At 42.4% G+C, this 25,975-nt stretch overlaps 1 protein-coding gene across 2 annotated transcripts in view; it reads left to right on the top strand.

Annotated features, from left to right (window-relative positions):
• Positions 1 to 25,975, top strand: part of FBXO11 (F-box protein 11) — a 133,670-nt gene that overhangs the window by 9,239 nt on the left and 98,456 nt on the right. For both annotated transcript variants that reach the window (XM_054985767.1, XM_054985759.1), the window contains exons 2-3: positions 11,959 to 12,086; positions 17,484 to 17,565. In XM_054985767.1, coding sequence (XP_054841742.1) covers positions 11,959 to 12,086; positions 17,484 to 17,565 — 210 coding nt within the window. The remainder of the gene's footprint in view (positions 1 to 11,958; positions 12,087 to 17,483; positions 17,566 to 25,975) is intronic.

Here is a 25,975-nt window from a genome sequence, read left to right as displayed (position 1 = left end):
AGCCTATGGCTATAGACAATAAACTCCTTTGACTTGACTTGACTTGACTTGACTTGACTCTGGGAGATGGCGCCCCTTCACCTCAGTTCCTCTTTTGCCACTGGTTGAAGAGGTTCTTTACAGTGATCTGCGGTCTGCTCGCATTGAGTAGGCCATCTTCATTGGATAACTGTTGAGTATTGGCCTCATGGCTGACAAACCTTTATTTAAGTGCTGTGCCTTGTGTGCTACTAAGATGACTCAAACTAACGGACACGCTTGCTTGTCTGAGTGAGGGTCACAACGTGGCAGCTTGCAAATACTGCCAAGATTTCACCCCCGAGGCATGGGCAGAAAGGGCCAGAAGGCTCAAAGCCCTTCTATGGAAGCAGGCTCTGTTGGCATCTGCCGGTCCTAGCACTGAAGCGGCTAACATTTCTGCCACCGCTGAATCATCGGACCGCCCGACTCCAACGCAAACCAAATTTGGCAAGGCTCAGATCTGATGGATCCCTCAAAAAGCTCCATGGATCCGATGTTGCCTCCAACTCGGACCCAACACCTGACTCTGGAAACTTGGAGCATGATTGTGGCATTGCAGTCATAGATCTGTCCACCATCGGCCTCACCCAGCCTGTCGGAGCCGACGCGATGCCTAAACCACCTTCAGAAGAAGTGTCCGGTTCCGAGCGCGCCTGAGCAGTCAGATCTGAAGCGCTCAGATCCAAAGGAACCTGGATCTGACAAGCAAGACTTACCTTTGGAGTCTTCGAAACCACCAAGAAAAATGGTCAAGGCTAAGAAGCGTCAACTTGCAAAAGGAGAAACATAAACCTGCTTGTGAGAAGCCTCACTCAACACCAGAGGTGCGAGAACCAGAACGACCATGCATTCCTTCCTTTCATTCACATTCCCTCTCGATTCATTCTGGGAAGGAAGGGGAACTGATTGAATCTCATGCTCAGCTGAACCCCTGGACTGGTACCCAGGATGCACAGCGAGCTTGCTGATCACACGCTTGCCGAAATTGGTTCCAACGCTCTGAACCATCACACCACAGTTTGGGGCTGGGTAAACCTTATAAAACAGAGTTTGTAGTTTCTACCTTTGAAGGCTTCTCTCAACATAAATTGCAATGTCATACTTAACAGATGTCTAGATCATCCTTAGTATACCAACTATCAGAACTGGAACAAGACTAATATTCCCCTGAGAGAAGCCCCAGTGGGCCATCTGAACCTTCCCCTGATGAGGCTGTTACTGACAAAGTGACCATCTCCCTGACAGACAACTACAAACTGTATACGGAACAGCTCTTACGTGTGGTCAAATCTCTCGATATTGAGATCGCTTCCACTGAACCGAAGCTGAAAGAGAAAATTCTCCAGCATCTCTGTTCTGAAAATCCTGCCAACTTCGCTTTTCCCATCACAGAGGAATTTGCAGATATGATCTCATCCCTGCGTGAGAAGCCCGCTTCCGTTGCCTCAACATCTAAGAAGGTGGAAAATTATTACAAAATCAGGGAAGATGTTTGTGCTTTCCTCTTCACACTCCCTCCTCCGTCATCCCTTGTGACAGAGAAGATGCAAGCAAAGCCAAGGCAGGGCACACATTCAACTACCTCTGATAAAGAGGGGAAGAAGTTGGACATATTAGGCAGAAAAAGCTATGCTTCTTCAGCCCTAAATATTAAGATTGCCAATTACATGGCAATACCAATTACATGGCAATCATGGGTGCATATCAAATATTTTTATGGAACTGAATGACTGCCTTTATTGACTGGCTTCCTGAGGACTATAAGGTCTTGGCCAAGGTCATTCAAGAGGAAGCATTAAAATTCTTGAAGCAGCAGATAAACATGGCGCAACTCCGTTGATTCATCAGCCAGGGCCCTGGCATCTGCAATTTTACTTCACAGACACGCATAGCTGCGATCTACTGCTTTGCCTTTAGAGAGACACAATAGGATAGAAGATCTGCCATTCAAAGGGCAGACCCTGTTTTCTGCAGACAGACTAATACCTATCCCAGAATTGCAAAGACAGGCAAACGGCACACTCTTACAGGGTCCTCCCTCCAAAGCAACCAACCAATCAGAGGCACCAACACTGGCAACAACGGTGGTAGTACAGGGGCAGATCACACTGCTACCAGCCCTACCAGTATCCTCAACCCTGGCAGAGTTCCCCCTACCAGGGCCAATATCAGAGGAGGAGGCCTAGTCATAAACCGTGCCAAGGGCATAACAACACCCCTGAGAAAGATGCTTCTCAACAAATGAAGATATTCTGAATAGATTCGGATTAGACAGTTGTGTTTGGGGATAGGCTAACGTCATACCTCTCCGCTTGGCAGGCAGTTACATCTGATACATGGGTTCTTGACATTATACAATTTGATTATTAAAATTTAGTTTAACTGTTTCCCGTCTCTGAGTCTTCCTAACTGTAGCAACCACGACCACTCTGAGAGCCTACAGGCTGAACTCAGGGTCCTACTCCAGTAAGGAGCCATATATCAAGTGGACCCCTCTGAGTCCCTATGGGGCTTCTATTCTAGGCTGTTCCTTGTTCAGAAGAAGGACGGGGGTGTGAGGCCTACACTTGATCTGAGAGGTTTAAAAAAAATTATTTCTATTAAAAAAATCAGAATAATAACCTTAACCATGGTCCTACAACTGATTCTCAATAATTCATGGTTTGCGGTTATGGACCTTAAGGATGCCTATTTTCTTACAGCAATCCATCCTTCCTATAGGAAATATCTCAGATTTACTTGTAATGGCAACAGTTACCAATATCAAGTACTTCCCTTCGGCCTGGCTATGGCACCCAGAGTGTTTACAAAATGCATCTCAGTAATAGTAGCACACCTACGCACCTTGGGGTGCTTCATATATCCATACCTAAACATTTGGCTTGTGTTTGCTCCCTCCAGGGAAGCTTTGCAGGACCATGTTGATCTTATCATCCACTCCTGTCAAAACTTGGGACTTTTCATAAACTTCAAGAAGTCCCGTCTGACACCTTCAAGGAAAGTGCAGTTCATTGGTGCTCTTCTTGATTGCAAGGCCAATAAAACTTTCCTCCCAGTAGAACAGGCTATGCGCGGCATGGACTTTGGTCTCAGGAAGGTAGATCTCACTATCACCACTGACACATCGACGTCTGGGGCTCACTGTGGCCAGCTTTACACCTATGGTAGATAGTAAAACAGGAAAGAAATTTGCATATTAATGTATTGGAACTTTGGGCTGTTCGTTATGCGCTTATTTCGTTTGCAGATATTGTACAGGGCAAACGTGCAAATATTGACAAGACAATTGTTCAGCTATGTATTACCAGAACAAGCAAGGAGGCACAGCCTCAAAGAGACTGTGCAGAGAGTCTATTGCAACATGGGAATGGGCTATAGATCACGGCACCAGCATTCAAGCCATTCGTATCCTGGGAACATCCGATGTTACTGTGGACACTTTAAGCAAACTGGGTTCAACCAATCATGAGTGGTCCATAAAGCGATTGTATATATTATATACTATATAGAAACAGTATTCCTGAACTGGGGCTTCCCAGAGGTAGACTTATTTGCTACGGGGAAAAACAAAAAAGCCCCCCTATTTTGCTCCAGAGGGGGCATAGAGAGGGACTCTCTGTGGGATGCATTTCAGATACCTTGGACAGGTCATTTTTAATGTGTTTTCTCTAATTCCTGTCATACCACTTATGGTCAACAAGATCCAGATGGACAAGTCACAAGTCATAGTAGTAAATCCATATTGCTCCAGGCAGCCATAGTTTCACCGCCTAATGCAATTATCCAAGGGGGTGATGCACCGTCTGCCTCTACACCCGGACTTACTGCTTTGCCGAGGGGTCCTACATCACAATCTACCCCGACTGAAACTAACTGCATGGTTGATTCAACAGAAGGCAGTTTCTCTGATGAGGTCACAAAGGTGATTTTGAATGCTAAGAGGGATTCTACAAGGAAATCTTATGCTTACAAGGGGGATGGGTTCTCCCAGTGGGCTAGACTTAGATCCTTGGATCCATCCGACTTTTCTATAGCTGAGATATTGGAGTTTTTACTCCTTTTGAAACAAGAGGGTTTATCTAACTCCTCAATAAAAGTATATTTGGCAGCGATATCGGCCTTCCATCCTCCGATAGATAGAACGACGGTGTTTTCTCACCATTCATCCAAATTGATTCTGAAAGGTTTGAGGAACCTTTTCCCTCCTGTGGCCAAGTTAATGCCTCAATGGTCTCGACACCTGATTTTGACTCATTTGATGAGCAAACCCTTTGAGCCATTAGCTAAGTGTCACCCTAGATTTCTCACCTGGAAGGTGGCTTTTCTCATAGTGATTACATCTGCTAGGAGAGTAGGTGAAATTGCTGCTCTATGGTCAGACTCTCCCTTTCTCAAAATTCACAACAGGAAGGTGGTTTTAAGGTCAGGACCGGACTTTAGACCTAAGATGATATCAGAATTCCATACAACACAGGACATAGTACTCCCAGTCTTTTTACCATCGCCCATGTCAGGGGTGTAACAGTCACTACATACTTTATATGTCCGTAGAGCTGTTCTGTTTTACCTAAAATGCACTGAATCTTTCAGAATAGATAAACAGCTCTTAGTTTGTTATGCTGGCACCAATAGGGAGAAGAGGGCCACACACACACCCAGACCATATCCAGGTGGGTGGTGAGAACTATTCAGCTTTATTATAAAACAGCGAACCTACCATACCCATTGGAGGTTCACTCACATTCGACGAGGTCACAGGCATCCTTGGCGGCATTAATGGGCGGAGTTCCTTTAGTCGCCATCTGCAAAGCAGCGACCTGGTCGTCAGCTGAGACCTTTGCAAGGCACTACGGACTTGACATATTGGAGCGCAAGGCAGCAGCCATGGGACAAACAGTTCTTCAATCTCTGTTCAAGTGAAGAGCATACACACCTCCTGGTAAGTGGCTTGTTAGTCTCCCATGTGGGACTGCACAGAAAGACAGACAGTGAAAACAGAGTTGCATTTACCAGTAACTGTTGTTCATTGTCATCTGTGCAGGCACACACAACCTCCCTCCTAACCCCACTGATGCTCTTTTCTCATCTAGAGGATCAGTGGCTTAGGTAGAAATGAGGGTGAAGGGGCGCCATCTCCCGGAGTCACTTGGTTTCGGCAGGAAAACACCGCACAGGCGCTCTGGAGAGACGAGCGCCCCCTAGTGGTTTAAAAGCTGTAAAACCTCGCCGTTCGACAGACTTGCACATGCGCAGTCCCATGTGTGCCTGCACAGAAGACATCAATGAGCAGCAGTTACTGGTAAGTGCAACTCTATTTAGTCTCTCTACTATTGTGTGTGAAATTCATTTCCCATATTAGTTATAAATAAACTACTTTTTAAAGCTTGGTCTTGCTTTTTCTAGCTCTGATTTTATGAAAGGTATCAAACTTTTGATCCTCCCCTCTTTTCTTTCTTTGTATATTTTTGAGAGAATTATCAGCTATATCAATAATGTTCATATTGTTTCTATACCAATTCTGATTTTTTTCAGTGTTAATGTGATGCACAATATAATGGTGAGCAGACAACATGTTAGTTTTGGGTTCAGTGAGCCATGATTTGGACAGCAAAACCTAGTTTTGGAATGTCTTTATTCTTAACCAGTTGATGAAAAGAGGATCATTTCATCTGATTCAGCACTTCAAAATGCATTCTGTTTTATTCCAGTAGTTGGCAGTATATTGGGGGTAAAATGAAAATGCACATGTATTAGAACAGTTTGCTGTTTAAAGAAACAAAAATCTGAGTTGTACAAATCTGAGAGAGAGCTGTTGATTTTACTCCATTGTTGATAGCCAAAGAGAGCAGCACCAGACTGGATTAACTCTTAAGATTGTGCTGTAACTTCCTTATTCTGGAGTTATTCAAAAAAGGTTGAAATTGGTTAGATTTCCCCCCAGCAAGCCTTTCCTTTACAACCTGTTATCTCTTGTACCATTTTTTAAAAAAAAAACTTGTATCCCATTGACAGAGATAAAACAATTCATTATTGTAAACAAGTAATAGATGAGTCTTGTTAAACTTCCTACTAGATGTGTATTTAGAGAGAAAGTGGTATAACCATTAGAGTATCAGACTAGAATCTGGAGACTTAGGTTCGAATTCCACTTCTCATAGGTGCACGCTTCCTGTGTATGTGTAACTGTAAATTATGAACATAGTAAACTCATGCCTAGGAAAGTATATATTAGATAGGTACTTGCATCTGGAAACTAAGACTGTCCACAGTACTTTGCACATATAGGAATCTGCATGTAAAGCAGATAGGACAAAAGTGAAAAACTAGATAGATGAACAGGTGATATAGAATAGGTAATGATTGAAAGTGGCATCTCGTATGTTATTCACGATGCTCAAATTGTTCTTACTTAAATTGCAAAATAAATAGGCTTAACCAATTTACACATGTGTAATATATCATCCATATAACTGATAATATTAGTGCAAGAACATGTACTTGGAACTTTCTCTTGTAGAAGGATCACTAAATAAAGCAATTAATTAAGGAGGCTTGCTAGTTTAACAAAATGCTATTCGGTTCTTCATGTATTTGCTCCTATTCTAAAGTTACTATACAATCGTTAATATAGCAGTTAATTGTAGATCTGTTACTACTGCAGAAGGAATAATTATTTCTCACTTTTCTGTCCTGTTTGTGAAATACATGGTTTAAGTGTTTAACTTGCAAGTAAGGAGAAGTCCAGCTGTCTGTAGTGTAGCTGTAAGAATGCTTTCCTGAGAGAAACCCCCATTGAATATACCTGAATAGAATTCTGAGTAAAGCTGCTTAGTTACTTTCTTAAATCCTAAGTAGGCATCTGCAGTGTGCATGCCACCAATGACACAAACAGCAGGGCTTTATAACACAGGAGCTGGAATGACTGCAGGACATGAAGTCATACCATAAAACCAGGTCTGTGCTTCTGCCAGGATGTTCTTGGCTATGCTGTTCCATACTTAGTCACTCAGTATAGTAGTGGCAAAATCATGCAAAAGTAGTGGGGTGAGAAGGGCTGAATATATACCGTAGTACATGGCATGCTAAAATGACACTGTCTCATAAATGGCCCTGATTTGTGTTATAGTAGCCAAAAAGGTTTCTGCTACTGTTTTAAGGGAATCAAGGGGGACATTTTGTAATTCTGTTAAAATGTTTCATGACTCTCAGGCTGGTTAAAAAGACAAAACTAGTATATTCATCTTCTTCTGTGCAGTTCCACATTGGGACTGGGCCCGACCGGAGAAGTTTCTATTGCTTCCATAGAGCTCCATTGAGGGCCACTTCTCCCAGTCATACCCTCGCTTGTTTTCCTGCCTAAATGTGACTACCTGGGAGGAGCCACCCCTTTCCCTCAGTTCTCTCTTAGCCATCGTGAGGAGGAGAACTTCACTCATGAGCTCCAAACTCTCATTGGTTGTTTTTCTAGCTTATATTGACTTTGGACTGTCTTTCTCTTTATGGTTCATGATTTGGCTTGCCTGTTTTCGGAAGGTTTTTGACCCAGCTCCCCTGACTTCTCCTCTGATCCTATTTGTCCCTCAGAATGACTCAGAGGGCACTTTTCAAAAAGTGCAATAGATGTGGTACCAAGAAGACCCACACAGATGAGCATGACCTTTGTTTGATCGGTTTGGGTGAAGGCTATAATGTCTTCGCCTGTAAAGTTTGCCAACAGTTCACCCCTACGGCCAGGAACAAGAGGCCTCTACATTAAAGGCTATACTTTGGGAGAAAGTCTTATCTGGCCCTGACTCTCCGGCAGCCAAGTCATCTGCCACAAAGGAGTGCCCATCCATGGCTGGATCCGTGTTTTCTTTCAAATTGACATCAAGTTTGATCCAGTGGGCAGAAAATCCTGTTCTCCAAGGCCTCCCTTGGATTTGAGACACTCTTCGGAACCACCACCCAAGAAACCTATGAAAACTTGACAGAGATCTCATTCCAAGTCTAGAGCTCACTGGAACTGATCCTCCACCACTGAGACTGAGGTTGAAGTAGTAGTCCAGATCACACTTAGGACCCCTTCATCTCAACTAAATTCCCCAGAGAGGTCTACTTCTGAAGACAAGACTGAGGTCCATGACTTGGGAATCCCTCATACAGAGCAACCCGAGGAAGAAGGCTAGAAGCAAGATCCTGTCCATGGAACCGAGCAAGACTTGTGGACACCCCAGCACCACTGCTGGACCCAAAAGCCTTTAGGGTTTGAATGAAGTTCCCTCAAACCTACTCATTTTCAGTACTGAGGAACCAGGGTCATCACCGATCAGAACTACATCCTTCTTCGGAACTGGTAATGCTGTTGTATGCCCATCAACAGCACCATCCGTGCTGCATTCCTCTGCCTTACCATTGCCAATGGCCAGAGGGGCCAGTCGGCCATGCTTTGTCAGATCCAAGACTGTCTACATCTTCAGGTTGGAGATGGCTCCCCCCACGACCTTTCTTAGCTACAAGATCAGTACGACTTGAAAGAGGAGGATGAACCTGTGACAGCTGCCTCTGAAGATAGAGCCGAGACAGCTTCAGATGCATCACCCAAAGACAGTGTGGGTCAGAGCTCTGGATCTCTTCGGATCTTGGAACAGATGTCCAAGATGGCAAAGGCTCTGGAATTGGATGTATCCTCTTAAGACAAAGGATCCTAAGACAAAGGATAAACTCCTCAGCCACTTCTATGCAGATTCACCTTCTGTCATAGTCTTCACTGTTCTTGAAGGCTTAGAAGAGTTGATCACCAATATATGGGGAGGACCTGCAGAGCTCCCACTTACATCTAAAAAGATTGAACTCATGTATAAAGTCAAACATAACACATGACCATCTCTAGTAAAGCACCCACCACCATCATCACTAGTGACAGAAGAGGTGCAGCAACATCACCGTCCAGGTGTGCACTCTGCTCCACTTGACAGGGAGGGCAGGAAACCTGGATGGTATTGGCAGAAGACAGTACTCTGTTTCAGCCTTAAACCTACATATTGCCAACTAGCAAGCCATCATGGAGGGTTACCAGGTGTACCTCTGGGAGAAATGATCATCTTATATTTCTGACCTCCCAGAAGACAAGAGGTCTGTTGTCAACCTGCTGCAGATGGGAGCCATTAGCCTGTTGAAGCAGCAAATGAATGCTGGCAGACACACTGTCAACACTTCAGCCAGAGGCATGGCAGGAACAGTGCTAATGTGATGCCATTCTTGGTTCAGGTCTATGGCTGTTCCCCCAGAAACGAAAACCAGGGCTGAAGGACTGCTGTTTGAAGGTACATCTCTTTTTTCAAAAACAGATGAGACACTATCCCAAAAGAAAAAGAATAGGCAAACAACGAAATCTTTGGGTGTGATTCCTGTTAAACAGCATGCCTAGGTACTTTCCTCACCACCATTATCTTTATCAGCAATATGGAAGGCCTCATAATTAGTTCCAGCAGAGCCAGTCGATGCTACAATGTCTGTTCAGATCTCTACCTCAAGCTCAAATCAAGAAGATGGGCTCTGTACAGACCCAAGGCCTCACAGCATTCACAACAATACAAGGCCTCCCATGGTCCTTTGTGCAGAGGCTACGGCCATCTGGAATTGGGCAGGTCACAGCAACGTTTCTATGCATGCGACCCATGTTGCTGGCTCAGATAACACCAGAGCAGATGTGCTGAGCAGAATTCTGAGTTCTGATCATGAATGGACTATGAACAATATCTGAGTCCGATATTCTTACAGTGGGGTGTTCCAGATGTGGGCCTCTTCACAACAGCAGTCAATGTCAAGGTTCTAGTGTTTTGCTCCATGGCAGGGAGCGATCCCTTTTACATCAGGGTTGTTTCAACATATATGGGCAGGCCGCCTATTCTACGTGTTTCCACCAATAACGTTGGTACCCAGAGTAATTTGCCAAATAGAAAGGGACAATTCAGATTGCATCCTCATAGCTCTATTTTGGCCCAGACAAATTTGGTTCCTAAAGTTACTTGCTCTGTCCAAACAGACACCAGACATGTTTCAGTTGGGAACACTATTCCACCACGACCCAAGCTTCATGCGTTTAACAGCATGGTGCACTTGACCCAGACCACGAGTTTTTCTGTGGAGATACAACAAATCTACTGAACGAGAGGAGACCTTCAACTAAGAAGTCTTACAATTTCAAATGGAAGCACCTTGCAGAGTGGGCACAAAGTAATTGCACCACTGTGGAAGGTTGCCCTTTGCCTTTAATCTTTGTTTATCTATACACCTTGAAGCCAAAAGTTTAGCTCCTACATCCCTCAAAGTACATTTGGTAGCCATTTCTGCCTTCTACATAACCATTGAAGGTATGTGGAAGTCCCCATCAATTCTTCAAGGGAATTTTAAATATTTATCCCTCCATATCACCACTGGTCCCACAGTGGTTCCTATCATTATTACTTTCGCGCCTTATGTTGCCACCTTTCAAAACCCTAGCTGCTTACCACTTCAGCAAGAAGGGTGAGTTGTCAGCACTTAGGGCTGATCCATTATTTTTCAAATTCCACAAGAACAGGGTGGTCCTCCAACCAAGCCTCTAGTTTCTACCAAAAGTTCTGCCCCCTTTTCACGTATATCTCAGGCTGTTACCCTGCCTGTATTTCTCCAAGTCCACAATCTAGAGCAGAAAGAGCACTACTGATCCGCATTTATTTCTTGTAGATCTGCATTTATATGTGTGCTTTGGGGGCCGAAAAGAGGCCAAAAAGGCATCGTTTCCACAATTCATTTGGCATATGCTGTTCCATACTTAGTCTGCAGCTATCCAGAGTCCTTTACACCTAAGGGCTCATTCTACTAGATCTCAGGCATCCTCTTTAGCCTTTATGCGAGGTGTGCCGATAGCAGATATTTGCAAGGCAGCTACTTAGTCGTCATCAGACACCTTTGTCAAACACTATACGATAGAGGTTAACACCACACAAGACATGGCAGTAGCTTAACCAGTGTTGCAATCTCTAGTGGCCTGAAAATAAAAAAGTTATAACACCATGCACTTTAAATTTTTGTAAATAGTTATAACTTTGGCCTCAATTTGCCTATATATTTACATACTTCTTTAATGCAAAGTTTATCACATATAATACTGATGTTAATGTTAATAAAATGTATCTTGCAGAGATTCACCCTGCCTCCTCATTGTGTGTAGCTTGGTAATCTCCTAATGTGTGCCTGCACAGAAGACCTAGATGAACAACAGTTACAAGAAAGTGAAACACTGTTTTTTACTGAGTTCTTCTGTGTAGGCACACATCCTCTCCCTCCTGCCCCACTGTGAATTCTCAGGCAAGGTGCAATTTGAGATCACAGTGACTCAAGAGAACTGAGGGAAAGGAGTCGCTCCTTCTGGATAATCACGTGCTCGTTTAGGTGGGAAAATGAGCAGGGCCATGACTGGAAGAAGCAGCCCCCTAATGTAGTTCTATGGAAGCAAAAGAAACCTCTCTGGTTGGTAGGCCTGCACATGCACAGGCCCAATGTGTGCCTGCAGAGAAGAACTCGATGAACTGTAGTTACAGGTAGGTACAACTGTTTTTTATTTATAGTTAATGACATTTATAACACTAGAGGATCCCCCCCCCCCGGGTAAATAGCTTTTGTTGTGCTTAGAACAATGTAACAATTTACTTGTAAAATGAATCTGAAGTATACTTGAGTAGTGTTTTACATAACAATATGTAAACATAATGGACTCTTCTAATATAGAAAACAAAAATGAACTGCATATCTAATTGGTTTTTCATCTCTTGCCTATGATAGTATGCTAGTTGTCATGCTTGATAGAAAGCTGGACTTTTTTTGATTTTTGTGTGATCAAACAGCTTAAATTATTTTAAGTACAAGTTGCAGTAAAATAACAAAGGTGCATTTTGTTTCTTTTTCTGGCAGATGATGATGTACCTGCAGATATGGTTGCAGAAGAATCAGGTCCTGGTGCACAAAATAGTCCATATCAACTTCGCAGAAAAACTCTTTTACCTAAAAGAACAGCTTGCCCTACAAAGAGCAGCATGGAGGTATTTATAAAATAATCACACTCTGCCATCCAAGTAGGAACATAATGCAGTGGTCATCATGATTAGAAATGTGCATTTGAAAAAAAAATAGTATTTTTTAAATTCAGATTTCAGGAATGTTTTCCATACCAGTATTCTGGCTTATTCAGGTCTCTAGTACCATTTTGCGATTCCTATTCGGGTTGGTGGAGGGATTCTGAAATTCCCTACAAGGGACTCTTTCTGGGGGACTGGAGTGGCTCTTTTTAAAGCAATTGACACCAAAATAGCATGGTATGTACTCCTGCCTGTCCACTAATGACCCCCCTCCCCAAGTTTCAAGCAGATTAGATCAAGGGATCTAATTCTATGAACCCACTGATCAAGGTGCTCCGTTGTTTCTGATGAGGAAAACATTCAATGCCTTCTCCAGGGCAAAGAAGCTAGTAGCCAAACACTCAAGAGCAACCACTGGCCAAAAGCCTCGAAATCTAGACAGAACCAACAAGCCCAACAGAACCAACACCAAATCAGAGAATCCCAGCAGAACCATGGGCCAGTGTAACATACCCAACACAGCTGATGTCAAACCAGAGACTCCAAGGCACAGCAACTTCAGTAAGGACAATGTTGTTAGCCCAACAAATCAGAGAACCCAGGACAAACCAACCTGGCAAGATAGTGTGAAGGCAGCCAGCCAGCCACACCTGGCAAGAACCTCCTCTGCCCCCCCCCCATTCATGTCATTTCCACAAGGAAGGCTTCAGAAACTGAGAGAGATGGGAATTTGGGCTCACAGAAGGAGTTTCAGGAGCTGTAGCTGCCCTTCATCACTAGTGTTCTTGTTCCTCCTACCCCTCTAAAGAAGAAACACAAAACCAATATATTATGCATGAGTTTCATTTTAGGTGCTTTTGTGGGTTTTGCTTGTTTTCATTGCAATACTCATCTGCTTTTCTGTCATCTCTCGTTTCAATGATATTTGGGAGAGCAGTAGCGAAAACAGCATTTTTGGCACTATTTATTTCCTGCACAGAATTACTCTGAGAGATGCTGAGCTTCACCAACATCACCACATGCCGCATAACAACTAGGTTTCCGTTGAGGGTTTGTTTGTTTTTTAAGAACATTGTTTGAAATTTGGATCTTACATAGTGCCAATCATATTGTATAACTTGCCTGCTATTTGTTCAACATGAGTTTTACATTTTAAGTTTTGGGAAGAACATTTTTCCCTGACTTCCTAATACAGACCAAGAAGGATGCAGGCACAAGTGTGCGCTTACTTTGCTTACTTTCAAAGACCAGGGCTAGATATTTGAGGCATAGCAATTTGACCTCCAGGAACACAATTGTTAAACTCTCTAAGAGAGCAGGCATGAGTCATGTGAGCTGACAATGTTGACTGTCTTGGGAAAAACATGATTGACTTTACACACTTATAGGATTGCATGAGAGGAGCCTCTAAGCCACAAGAAAGAGGTCTGGCAACACACTCTCTTTCCTGGCCCATTAGCTCAGAAAATGGGTGGTACAAAACTTGTAGGCTAGATAGTTTCTCACGATTGTGTACATCAAAGCCTGGCTTGTGTTCCTCATGTTACCACTCTTGCTGACTGCTTTTCCTGATCTGCTGATGGCCTCCATCATCATGGCTTGTCTTAGGAATTGCCATGGGGAGACCCTGCCCAGATTGGGACTTGATGAGGATAGCAGCAGAGCTGCTTTCCTCCTCCTCTCCTAGAGGTAGTGCGCCCTCTTGGCCTGAAAATACCATATCTGCTAAGATTGCTTGTCTCTCCATAGAATGAACTGGCTGACCTGCTTGGCAAGATTGCCCTTGATGTGCACAACATGCATAGTAATCACCTGCTTGGTGAGAGGTTCCGGGTGGAACTTGATTCCTCTTGCAGGAAATGCACTTCACACCTACAGCCTCTGCTCTAATATTTACTCCACCATCAGTCACTGTGTAGCCCATGAAGACGTCCCTGTCTGTCCATGCAACTAATTGTTTCTTGATGGCAGCAGAGAAGTTGGCTGCATGTGTACCTTGTCCAGTACCTCAGTATGGAGCAAAGCCTGGCAATAGTCAGCCGGGCAGCCTGTTACAACCCCTTTCTCTGAGATAGATTTGGTCTTTAAGCCTTTTATTCTTGTGCCCTCTTGGTAGATTGCTGCCACCAGGAATTAAATTCCAGAATCACTTAAATTTCTCTCCTTTTAGTAACGTGCCCAAGGGTCAGGCTTTTTCGTGGTACTATGTGGCCCTGAGGAAAGGAATGGGATATAGGAATAACAGATACTCTGGGATATAAAACAAAGTAAACTTTTATTTTTATAAGAAGCGTATCAGTTTCATATTATTTCTAAAACTTGATGGTTTCAAAAGAGTAGTTCTCAATTCTTAAAGTTACTTTACTTAAACCCAGTTACATAGATCTCTCAGGCTTCACACGCAGTTTGCCTGCTTTTGATAATAATTTCTCTCTCAGTTACAAGTAAGACCTTTTCTCAGGTGCACACACAGTTTGCCTGCCTGCTTTTCCCTGACTGAATGTTCTTTTACAAACACACAGTTTAGGTTTCTACATAGGTTATATTTCTCTCAGACAACATAAACAAGCTCAGGCTGCATACAGCTTGCCTTTCTCCTGACTAAATATTTCTCTCACAACTGTTTAAAAATACCCAGGTTGCACACAGCTTGCCTCTCTTGCCCTGACTGACTCTTTTTCTCCACTCTCAGTCTAAAACTACATCAAACAATCAAATCAATTACTCATCCCTCTCTTTCACCCCCACTCTTCATCTATACCACACCAAGCATTTAAAGACACATACACACATTTACTTAAAATCATTACACAGCCCCTTGCCTAATGCTAGTTGTTCTCTCCCCCAACTTGAACATCCTTGGGTTGCCACCAGTGCACAATCAGTGAGTGGTGCATGTGCTGCTACTGAGGGCAGATCCAAATACCTGATGTGAAGTGCACAGCTCTCTTTACATCTGTAGGACAATTGTGCCTTCGCATGGTCCCTGACAGGCTGAAATGGAGAGGGAACCATAGTCCTGCTCAGCATGGTGTGAGTAGGGATCGTATACCAGGGATAGGCATCTTGGAGCAACCTGCAGAGCCTGGCATCCTCAACAAAAGCAAAAGGCTGCCTGTCTAGAGCAGCCATCTTACCAATGAGGAAAGTGACCCTCTGGTGACCCTTTGGTACTATAGTGATGGCCACGCCAAACATCTTTGTCAGAGGTGTTTGGTATCCCTTCCCTATAGGAGATCTGGAGGACAGAAAACCAGAGGGGATTGTGGAGCCTACTCTCCACTTGGCTGGCTGATAGCTGCACAGCCACCTCACCATCCTCTCTCTGTGGCAAAGGCATCCACACAGGTAGGGGGAAAGCTGCTGCACTCTCTCTCCACCCTCCTACTCTTCTGCTTAGCTTTTCACCCAGGGCCCACCCGTTGCTCATTTTGTCCTCTTGGACGAGTTCACAAAAGTAAACTAGCAGTTACACTCGACTTGTCTACCTATCCTCCTGCAATTACCTTTTTCAAATGCATGCAACTTTTTGGGCGTAGAGCTTCATCTAGGCTTACTTCGAGTTCTTTTTAAAAAATCTGCTTCTGACTTTAAGTTCTTTCTAGTCTAAAAGGTTACTAATTTTTTTGTAACTACATACTGTGATGCAAGTATGGAATTCTGTTTAAAAACCAAATCCCCCACCCCCAGCCTACAAGTAAAGCCTGTTTCCCCCCTCAAATTAAGCTAATCCATAGTCTTTCTGAAAACCTGACCTCAGGTTTTTGGAACACTAACAGGCCTGCCTTAACCCTATTTCTTTTAACTACCTCACTTCAATTGTTTTGAAACCCAGGTCAGTCTAATAATTTTTTTAAAGCAAACACTGCACTCCATCTAAAAAAAAAACACCTTATTTTTGGAAGCCTAACCAAAGTCTAGCTATTTTTGAGAACTGAGCTCTAAGCTGAAATTTATTTTGTTTTTTAAAATACTTAAATCCTTACAAAAGTTAACTGTTACTAAAGCCTAACTAGAAATTTTCTTCAGAATGTGCTGCAACAACTAAATGTTTAAAAACCAACTGGAACACCCCAAACTCCACAAAAATCACTCCCCTCAAACATACAACACAGAAAGATCTTTAAAACAACTATAGAAGAACTATTGAAACCAGAATGAGAAGAATGCCAAAAGATAAACTTTTTAAAAGTGCCACTGTAGCATAGTGGTTAAGTGGCTGGATTGTGAATCCGCACTGTGCTAGTTCAACTCCTGCTACTGCCATGAACTCTGTAGGTGACCTTGGGTAAGCCACTCCTTTCAACCCCAGCTCCCCAGCTGTATTGGTGGTGGTGAGGTAATAATAACACTGACTTTGTTCTCCACTCTGCATGGGCACATTAATCTTCCCAGAAAGGCGGTATATAAGCACACTGTTGTTGTTAAAAACAGTATCAGCTTGGAACCCTTCCTCCAGCAAAAGCCTTTTAGAAACAGAAAATGCAACGCAGTTAAACATTCTAAAACAAGCCATTAAAAGAGAGTTGTTGGACTGTGAATTGACACTTGGCTGGTTTGAATCCCACTACTGCCATGAGCTCTTTAGGTGGCCTTAGGTAAGCCACTCTCTGAGCTCCAGCTCCCCAGCTATATTGTGGGGGTAATAATAACACTGACTTTGTTCACTACTCTGAGTGGAGCACTACTCTGTTTAGAAGAGCAGTATATAAGCACAGGTATTATTAAAACCTTTTAAAAACAGTGCAAAACAAAACCAAGGGAAGCTATTTTTATAAGAACTGGAAAGGGAGGAGGTGTCTCTCCAACCAGTCCTGAAGATGTCCAGGCACAGAAGAACAAGGAGGTATTCCAAGTTAGGCAGCAGAATTTCAAGGCAGAGATGTCCAGAGCAGCAAGCACTAACACTACAAAAAATCTAGCCCTGAAATGGAGTCACGCTGCAGATTTGCAGTCTATCCTCTTCGCCCATGCTGAGAGAGTCATGGAGGGCTGTCATGATTGACACATAGTTAATGTCCTCCTAACATCTGATGCCATTGCCTCAAAGAATTGCCTCTTTCCCCCTCTCTCCTGTTTCCTGGAAAACCTGCAAAAATGGAAGAAAGATAGTCCAGAAAGCCTTGAAATGCCAACCCTAAATATTTCCAGAATTTTTCAGGAGCTGATTATACTGATAAGGTAGTTTTTGAATATATATTCATACCTGAAATATCCACATGTACATTCATAGCCATGATTCTTTACCACATGAGGGACAGGAATTGGTAGGAAGTAATCCTGCACATATAAATGCAAGAGAGGGAGGAACTGATACATTTTAGAAGAACTGGGTCTTGACTAATCTCCATTTCTTGTTAGGGTGCCTCTACTTCAGCTACAGAGAACTTCGGTCATCGAGCAAAACGTGCAAGAGTATCTGGAAAATCACAAGATTTATCAGGTAAATTGCCTGTTACTTGTTGCAGAGAACCGGTGGCAAAGAAATGGCACTACCTTTAGGTGCCTGGTCTTCACATTTTTTTTAAAAAGTAATAATTTGATCAAGTTTTAAATGGAGAGTAGTGGGCGGTAATGACTGTTGGGTTTCTTTATTTGTAGTTATTTCACTGATAAATTGATTTTTCTGGAATCAGTGAAGATCTCTTCATCTCTCTGTTTTATAATTTCAGTGAATGGCTTCCTGAAGGATACTTGAAAAACCAGTTTTAACTTTGTCATCAGATAAATTGAAGAGGTGTATGTTTGTGTGACCAGCTTGTTCTTGTTTCAGAATGCAGAAAAAGAATAGGAGGCATTTTTACACTGACAGATAGGCAGAGACAGTTAGCATCCCGAGGGCAGTAGATTAGGTCAGGGAAGTACTAGTTACTAGTGTACCATGTAGTCAAATTAAATGTGTAAATTTTGAACCAGGCCCCCAAACCATTGTATTCTTACTGGTACAGAGAGGAGATATCATGTGAAATACACATGAAGTTGCCTTATACTGAATCAGACCCCTTTGAGACATCAAAGCCAGTATTGTCTACTCAGACTGGCAGTAGCTCTCCATTATCTTAGGCACATCATCTACTGCCTGATCCTTTTAACTGGAGAGGCCGGGGATTGGACCTAAGACCTTCTGTGTACCAAGCTGTACACTGAGCCACTGTATACTGAGCCACAGCCCCTCCCCACAGACCATGTAAACCTTCTGTAGCAGCTGCTTTGACTTATCTGTATATTTCTGTGTTGTTGGGTCCAGTTTGCTACATTTTAACTATATTTTATAACACTTCCTGGGCTGTATTTGTTCATCTCAGAGATCATCACTTCCTAAATAAATTAATAAGCCTTCAGTTGTTGAGAGCTTCTGAGGGTGTTTTGCTCTTAAGGGCAAGTATGTCACTGATGTGATCCCGACATTAAATACACTTCACATTGAGCTGTATCACCCTTTTTTTTTTTTAGAAAAGTAGTGCAAAGTATTTTTATTTAAGCATACATTTCAGTGAGCATGATTAATTCCCTGGCTGTTTGTTTGGGTTGTTTGGTGTTTTTTACTTAGGGATAACAGCGTATATAAATATTTAAACTAAAAAAATAATGTAGCAAATCTTTGATGCCATTTAAGTGTAGATTCAAACCATGCTACTTCACTGTCAAAATTTAAGTCATGGAATTAACACTTTAGCAAAAAATCATAGTTCATGTTCATTCTTCTGTGAAGTCCCACATGCGATTGCACATGCACAGGCCTGCTGACCGGAGAAGTTTTTATCGCTTCCATAAAGCTCCACTAGCGGGCCGCTTCTCCCAGTCACATCTCGGCTCGTTTTCTTGCTAAAATGGTGATGTGACTATGTGGGAGGAGTGACCCCTTCCCCTCAGTTCTCTCTTAGCCATTATGATGAGAAGACCCTCACTCGTGAACTCTGTTAATTTTTAACACCCAACGTTTTATTTGAAGAGAAAATTAATAAATTTTGGAATATCTTCACTCCATACTTGTAGGAACATGACTCCAAAGAGAGGGGATCGCTGTCTGCTCTAGAAAAACCACAATAGAGAGTAACGCGGTAAACAGATCAGTATTAAACAATAATTTACCTGCATAATCTTACTAATACCTTTAAAGTTTATTTTGCTATATGTAACACGTATAGTTACCACAGTTGTATAGTCAATTGATTAAACCACATATACCATTGATACCCCTACTGTATAGTCAGAAAAACATTTGTACAAGCACCCTCAGGTTTCTTTTACAATTAATAAAGTGCTTAGTGCTCAAAGTGCTTCCGTAGTTGTTATTGCACCAATTGATAAAGTGCAAATGCAGAATTAGCACCATACAAACACCAGTCCTTTTAACGCCATCCAAGATCCTGAGTGCTTTATGTTCAGACTGTGGGGTGAATGCGGTTTCAAAAGTTCATTCCAGCCGACCGTATGAATCACAGAACATAATTAGTCCATTTCTAGTTCTTATAATACAAAAATAATTTTTCTGTGATAATCACATATTTTTTCTGTGATAATCACATTGGTGTTTGTATGGTGCTAATTCTGCATTTGCACTTCATCAATTGGTGCAATAACAACTACGGAAGCACTTTGAGCACTAAGCACTTTATTAATTGTAACAGAAACCTGAGGGTGCTTGTACAAATGTTTTTCTGACTATACAGTAGGGGTATCAATGGTATATGTGGTTTAATCAATTGACTATACAACTGTGGTAACTATACGTGTTACATATAGCAAAATAAACTTTAAAGGTATTAGTAAGATTACGCGGGTAAATTATTGTTTAATACTGATCCGTTTACTGCGTTACTCTCTATTGTGGTTGTTCTAGAGCAGACAGCGATCCCCTCTCTTTGGAGTCATGTTCCTACATGTATGAACAGGTTGCCTATTCTGTGCTTCCCATTCTATACATCCCATCAATTTCTCCTTAGCATGCAGACTTGTTTACCTATTAGAAGGGACATTTCAAATTGTATTCCCTTTTTTTGGCCCAGGCAAATCGGGTCCTTAAGTTACTTGCTCGTTCCAGTCCAGGGGTACAGGTTGCTTCCTCTGATACTTGGGCATGAATCAACTGGGAACACTGTTTCCTCACAATTTGAGTTCACAATTGTCAGCATGATACACTTGACCCATTCTATAGTAATCTCCATACAAGTACTCCTGGACATTGGGATTTTCCATTTGGATGTTTTATGACTCCAAATTAAAAATTCTTTCAGAGTAGATGTAGAATATGGGCACTATGGCTGAGAGTTGTCTTTTACTTTTTATATTTGAGTATCTTACACCCTAAACTCAGTAGGTTTTTCACTACTTCAACTCTTAAGGTTCACCTATCTACCTTAGACTCCATTCACATTCATGTTAAAGGCAAGCTTGTGCTCTCTTGTCTTAGTCCTGCCAATTCCTCAAAGGGATGTTCAAGCTCCCCCCGCCCCGGTTACCGTTGGTCCCTCAGTGGTCCCTGTCCTTGGTACTGTCGTGCCTTATCTTGGCATCCTCCAAGCCCCTACCCACTTGCATGTTGAAGCTTTTGCCATTGTGAGTGAGCTTCTTTATGATACTACTATAGTTAGGAGAGCAGGTGACTTGTCAGTGCCTAGGACCGAACTAGCCTTTTGGGCAAAATTTCAGGAACATAGGGCTGTCCTCTGTTCAGACATCCATTTCCTATTAAGGCTTCTTGTTCTCTTTTGACATATTCAGGAAATCTCCCTGCCTGTGTTTGACAAAACCCGCAATACAGGACATAGGAGACATATAATGCATTCATTACAGTTCAAAAGATCTTTGTCATTTTTGTTTTAATTATGACAACAGAGTTTTTCATTTAGATCTGCATCTATTTGTGCATTTTTGAGCCCAATCAAGGGCAAATGAACGTCATCCCAGCCCATTGATAGATGTGTGGTGTCTGTCATCTGGCCATATATCTAACGAAGAGAGCTGTGGTTCTTGAAAGCTTATGCTACAATAAAGTTGGTTAATCTTAAAGGTGCTACTGGACTCTTTACTATTTACCATCTAGTTGGCATGCCAACATACTGCTCAAGGCCCCCTTCATCTGGAAGTTTCACTTTACCAGGTCTCTGGCTACTTCCTCAGTGTTTTCTGTGAGAGGTACCTCTGTTTCATGTTTGTAAAACAGTTCATTGGCCATCATCGAGTGTCTTTGGTGGGTATTGCACTCTAGACATCAATTTCACATAGCATGTGACAGTTTTGCACTCCTTGTTTTTTAAAAAAAGGGAATCTGCAAGATAGCTGACTGGTCATATTCAGGTACCTTTGTCTGACATATTGTAGAAATTCATGTCACATAGAATGTGGCGATAATTAGAGTAGTATTGTAGTCTTTGTTTCAAAAAAAAAGAACGAAAGAAAGAAAAAGAGTAAACGCTATGCAATTTTAAGCCATTGCAAGTTCTTATATTTTATTGGCATATCTCCCGCTTGCCAGTACATTTGCAAACTTTTAAATTTGAAGTTTATTACATATTATGATTAAGTTTAATATTAGTATATTATGATTTGGAGAGATTCACCCCACCTTTTTGTGAGTGTGTAGCTTGGTAATCTCCCATGTGGGGCTGCACAGAAGAATGAAGATGAAAACAGGGTTGCAATTACTTGTAACCGTTGTTCATCGAGTTCTTCTGTGCAGGCACACATCCTCCTGCTCCTCTGTGAACTCTCTGGCAAGGTCCAGTATGAGATCATGACGACTCAGGAGAACTGAGGGTTAAGGGGTCGCTCATCCCATATGACCGTTTTGGCAGGAAAACAGGCTGAGACGTGACTGAGAGAAGCGGCCCCCTAGTGGAGCTTTATGGAAGCGATAAAAACTTCTCTGGTCGGCAGGCCTGCACGTGTGCAGTCCCATGTGTGCCTGCACAATAAACAATAGTTACAGGTAAGTGCAACCCTGTTTTCACCTTGATCTGAGACCAAGTGCCTGTGGTACCCAAATAAAGTTGCTGTCATATAAAGTAGGAATTTATGGTGTGCAATGACTGAAGACAAGTGGATGGATAGACTAAAGCAAGTGCTTGTTACGAGCATGTAATCCCATTGGCATACCCAGAATCGCAGTAGAGAACATGAGATTACACAAAGAGATCAGGCTTGGCCTCTAGATCTGCTGAAGGTTACTCATTCTCTTGCCCACCTAAAACCAGTGTTTCACTCTAGTGTATCTTAACAGGGATGACTCTTGTGATGGTCTTTGGATCATTTATGTTCCTTCTGTACAAAAATGGAAGGTAACTTTGGCTTCAAAAAAAGATCACAAGGAGATATTTTACTTTAATTTTAACTGCTGCCTTGTTAATCCTGTAAATAAGCAACTGAATATTTTTTTGAACTTAGCCAAAAACTAACGTCGATGGGCAGAATCTTATCTTCTACCAAAGTCAAGTCTATTAAATTGGGCCTCTGTAACCCAAAAGGAATAATTTCCAGAAAGTTAAATAGAATATTAGGAATCTACTAATAAACATGCATATACCTTAATCTCACTGTAAATAAAAAGAAACAAGTAGAAATTTCTTAAGTTATGTTGAATTCAGTAGGGATTCAGGCATGTGCCATTTTATGTGGTTTATACCACGTTTGTTGAATGAGATTCATACTGTAGTGGCCCACTTAACCTTAATTTAAGGACAATGCCTGAGATTATTCATACATATAAAATAGTAGATTGTACTATTTCAGACCATGATTGAGTTGGGGAGGGAGTGGTCAAAAGTTTGAATGTTCTGTGTAAATAAAACTACTGCTCGTGGACAACTAGCATATTGAGGATTTTAGTCTGTCTGTCCCCTTGACATACTAGTCCTTTTACTACAAGGAGTTACTTTATGTAGGATAGAATTCAAATATGTGATGCTCCACCCGCAATCACAAGTGATATAATACATTCAAGACTCTTTACATTTTAAATCTCAGCTACAATGAACAGTATTTTGAAAAATTTGGAAGACCTTCTATAATGAATGTATATTTCATTGTAAAAATACAGTTGGATCTCTGATAGAGATGGGCACAAACTGGGAAAATGCCACAAACCACAGTTTGTGGTTCATTGCATTTCATGAACCACAAACTTTCACGAACTTGCCCCGGTTCGCAGACCAGTTTGGTTTATGTCTCGTCATTTCTGACGGCTGTAGAATGGCCCTCTTAATAGTCAGAGATGCCAAACTCACAGGGAGTCTTCAACAGGCTCTCCTCCAGCCACTTTCCAAGTTTGGTGATTGGATTTTGGATGTCGTGAGTTATTCACCCCCAAAGCGGCTGCCCCCAGGAAAGTTCCATTGCCAATTGACTTTCATTGGCTCCATTGAAATACATTGCAGCACCAAAAAGTTGCCATGAAAACTTGTGAGGAAATTACAAAATCTTCCTCTCCATCCCACGTTTTATGGGATTCTTAACTATGGTTTAATACTTATTCCTAGCTGGAATTAAAGACTTTTGTCTTCAGTCTCTGTGCACCTCATGATGTGAGGAAAAAGAATGCAAACTTAAAAACTAATCATATTCATATTCACCACAAACAAATTCCAGTTTGTTACTAACATTAAGGCTTGTTATTAGTGGGTTAGATCCTGCCTAGATTTCCATGGGGACAAGGAGTGTATTCTCCCTCTGAGGTGGAGGACATCTTGAGATGGTTAATTCCCACCTTGTATTCAGGGGGCAGGACTAATTTGAACTTCCTTTCTTCAAGTAGCTGTCACTCTTCCCTTTAGTTTTGTTCCTGCCTCGACAGGGAGAGCAATGTCTTAGGCTTCTTCTTTGGCCTACTGTATACTTGTCCTTATTTCTACCTTTTAATACTAGTGTTATGACCTTTACTTTCTTTGGGGTAGATTTTGCCTTTAATCTTTCCCTTAACACCCTCTGGGTAGTTTGCTGCCACCAGGAATATTATATTCCAATATATTTTATTTAAATTTTCCCTTTGGTAACGTTCCTAAGCGTCAGGCTCCTTCGTGGTTCTTTGTGGCCCTGAGGATAGGAATGGGATATAGCAATGACAGCTACACTGGGATATAACAAAACAAAAATAAACTTTTATTTAGTCAAGAAGCGTATCGGTTTCATAAACGTAGTTCTCGGTTCTTAAAGTTACTTCATTTACTCTCATTCACACAGATCTCTTCTAAGGCTTCACACACAGTTAGCCTCTTTCTCTAACTCAATATTTGTCTCACAGAAATGCTTAAAACTCCTCAGGCAGCACACAGCTAGCCTCTCTTTCTCTGACTCTCATTCACAGAAATATTAAACCTGCTCAGGCAGCACACAGCTGGCCTCTCTTTCCCTGACTGAGTGTCCTTTCACAAACATGCTCAGTTCAGGTTCCACTCAGGTTATATTTCTCTCATAAACACTTCAATATACTCAGGCAGCACACAGCTAGCCTGCTTTCTTCTGACTGAAAATTTTGCTCTCTGCCCTGTCAGTCTCAAAACTGCATTCACTCCGCCCACACTCTCAGTCATCAACCAATCATATCACTCACTCTTCCCTCTCTCACCCCCACTCGTCACCTAGCTCAAACCAAGCATTTAAAGACACATGCACCCATATACTTGAAATCATTACAACTAGCAACTCTCTTCTCCAGTAGTTCCTTCTCTTAAATACCTGCCTTTCCCTCCAGTGATCAGTCCAAAACACCCCCCCTGCATGATGGATACCTGCATCAATTCCTCCCTCCAGTGACCAGCCCCAAACACCCCCCTGTGGGATGGAACCAAAATTCTCTCATGGGAGTATGGGATTGATCAAATACCCCCACCCCTTTGTGCGCATGAAAATGTAGGTGGGATCCAAGGTGATACTTCTATGTATTCTTCATTAGTTTACAGATGGTCATATTTTTGAACATTTATACTAAGCATACTTATAATTAAGTGTCTTAATAACTTTCTCATCATGCTAGTATTACTTGCTGAAAACATCTCACTTACTAGGGTGATGTAAGAATATGCAGTCCTCCTGTGAAATAGCTATGTTCATTGTCGATCTTCTAATGCAGTCCCACATGAGACTGCACATGCACAGGCCTGCTGATCGGAGGTTCTGTAGCTTTAATTTTTAGACCACTGGAGGGCGCCCGACACCTCCTAAGGTGCAGCTGCGGCTGTTTTCCCACCCAAACAGCCTATATCGGGGAGGCGCAGTGCCCTCCGCCCTCAGTTTCTCTTTCGCCACTGGCAGGAGAAGCTAGCTGTAGCGTTTTGAGAGATCTGTGGATCGACTTCCTTCTCTTCTTGCCTCTCCTTTACCATCTGGAAAGGAAGAAAGTTCGCAGTGAGTTATGGCTGAAAAGGCATTATTTAAGAATTGATCAAAATGCAACACTAAAATGTCTAAAACCGATGGCCACTTGCTCTGCCTGCTCTGTTTCGGTGAAAGACAGACATAACACCAGGGCTCTACTTCTAAAGCGTGTGCAGAGCAATCTGGCTGATTGAAAGCGGCACTTTGGGCAAAGACGATGGTTGAAATAGAGAGCCTGGAACCTAAAGCCCCAGAGGTCACTAAGGATCAGTTGGATCCGAACCGACCTCATCAGTTCAGGCCGCATCGTCGAAACCGACCCTGCAGAACCGACTATCGCCTGACAACCGCGAGGCTTCGACCTCGTCGGGCTCCCCTTGCAGCCAAAAATGCCACTCGGAGCCAAGGTCACCGGCGCACTCAGAACTGGGAACTTCCCGAATCCAATGCTCGAAGTCAAGGGACTCCATCCTGCCACATCAAGTGCTGATGGAACCAACAGCCCCCTTGGACCCGACTCCATTGGATCCACCGAAGAAGAA

Source organism: Eublepharis macularius, chromosome 1, assembly GCF_028583425.1.
Source record: "Eublepharis macularius isolate TG4126 chromosome 1, MPM_Emac_v1.0, whole genome shotgun sequence".
NCBI lineage: Eukaryota > Metazoa > Chordata > Lepidosauria > Squamata > Eublepharidae > Eublepharis > Eublepharis macularius.
This window is presented reverse-complemented; position numbering and strand designations above follow the sequence as displayed.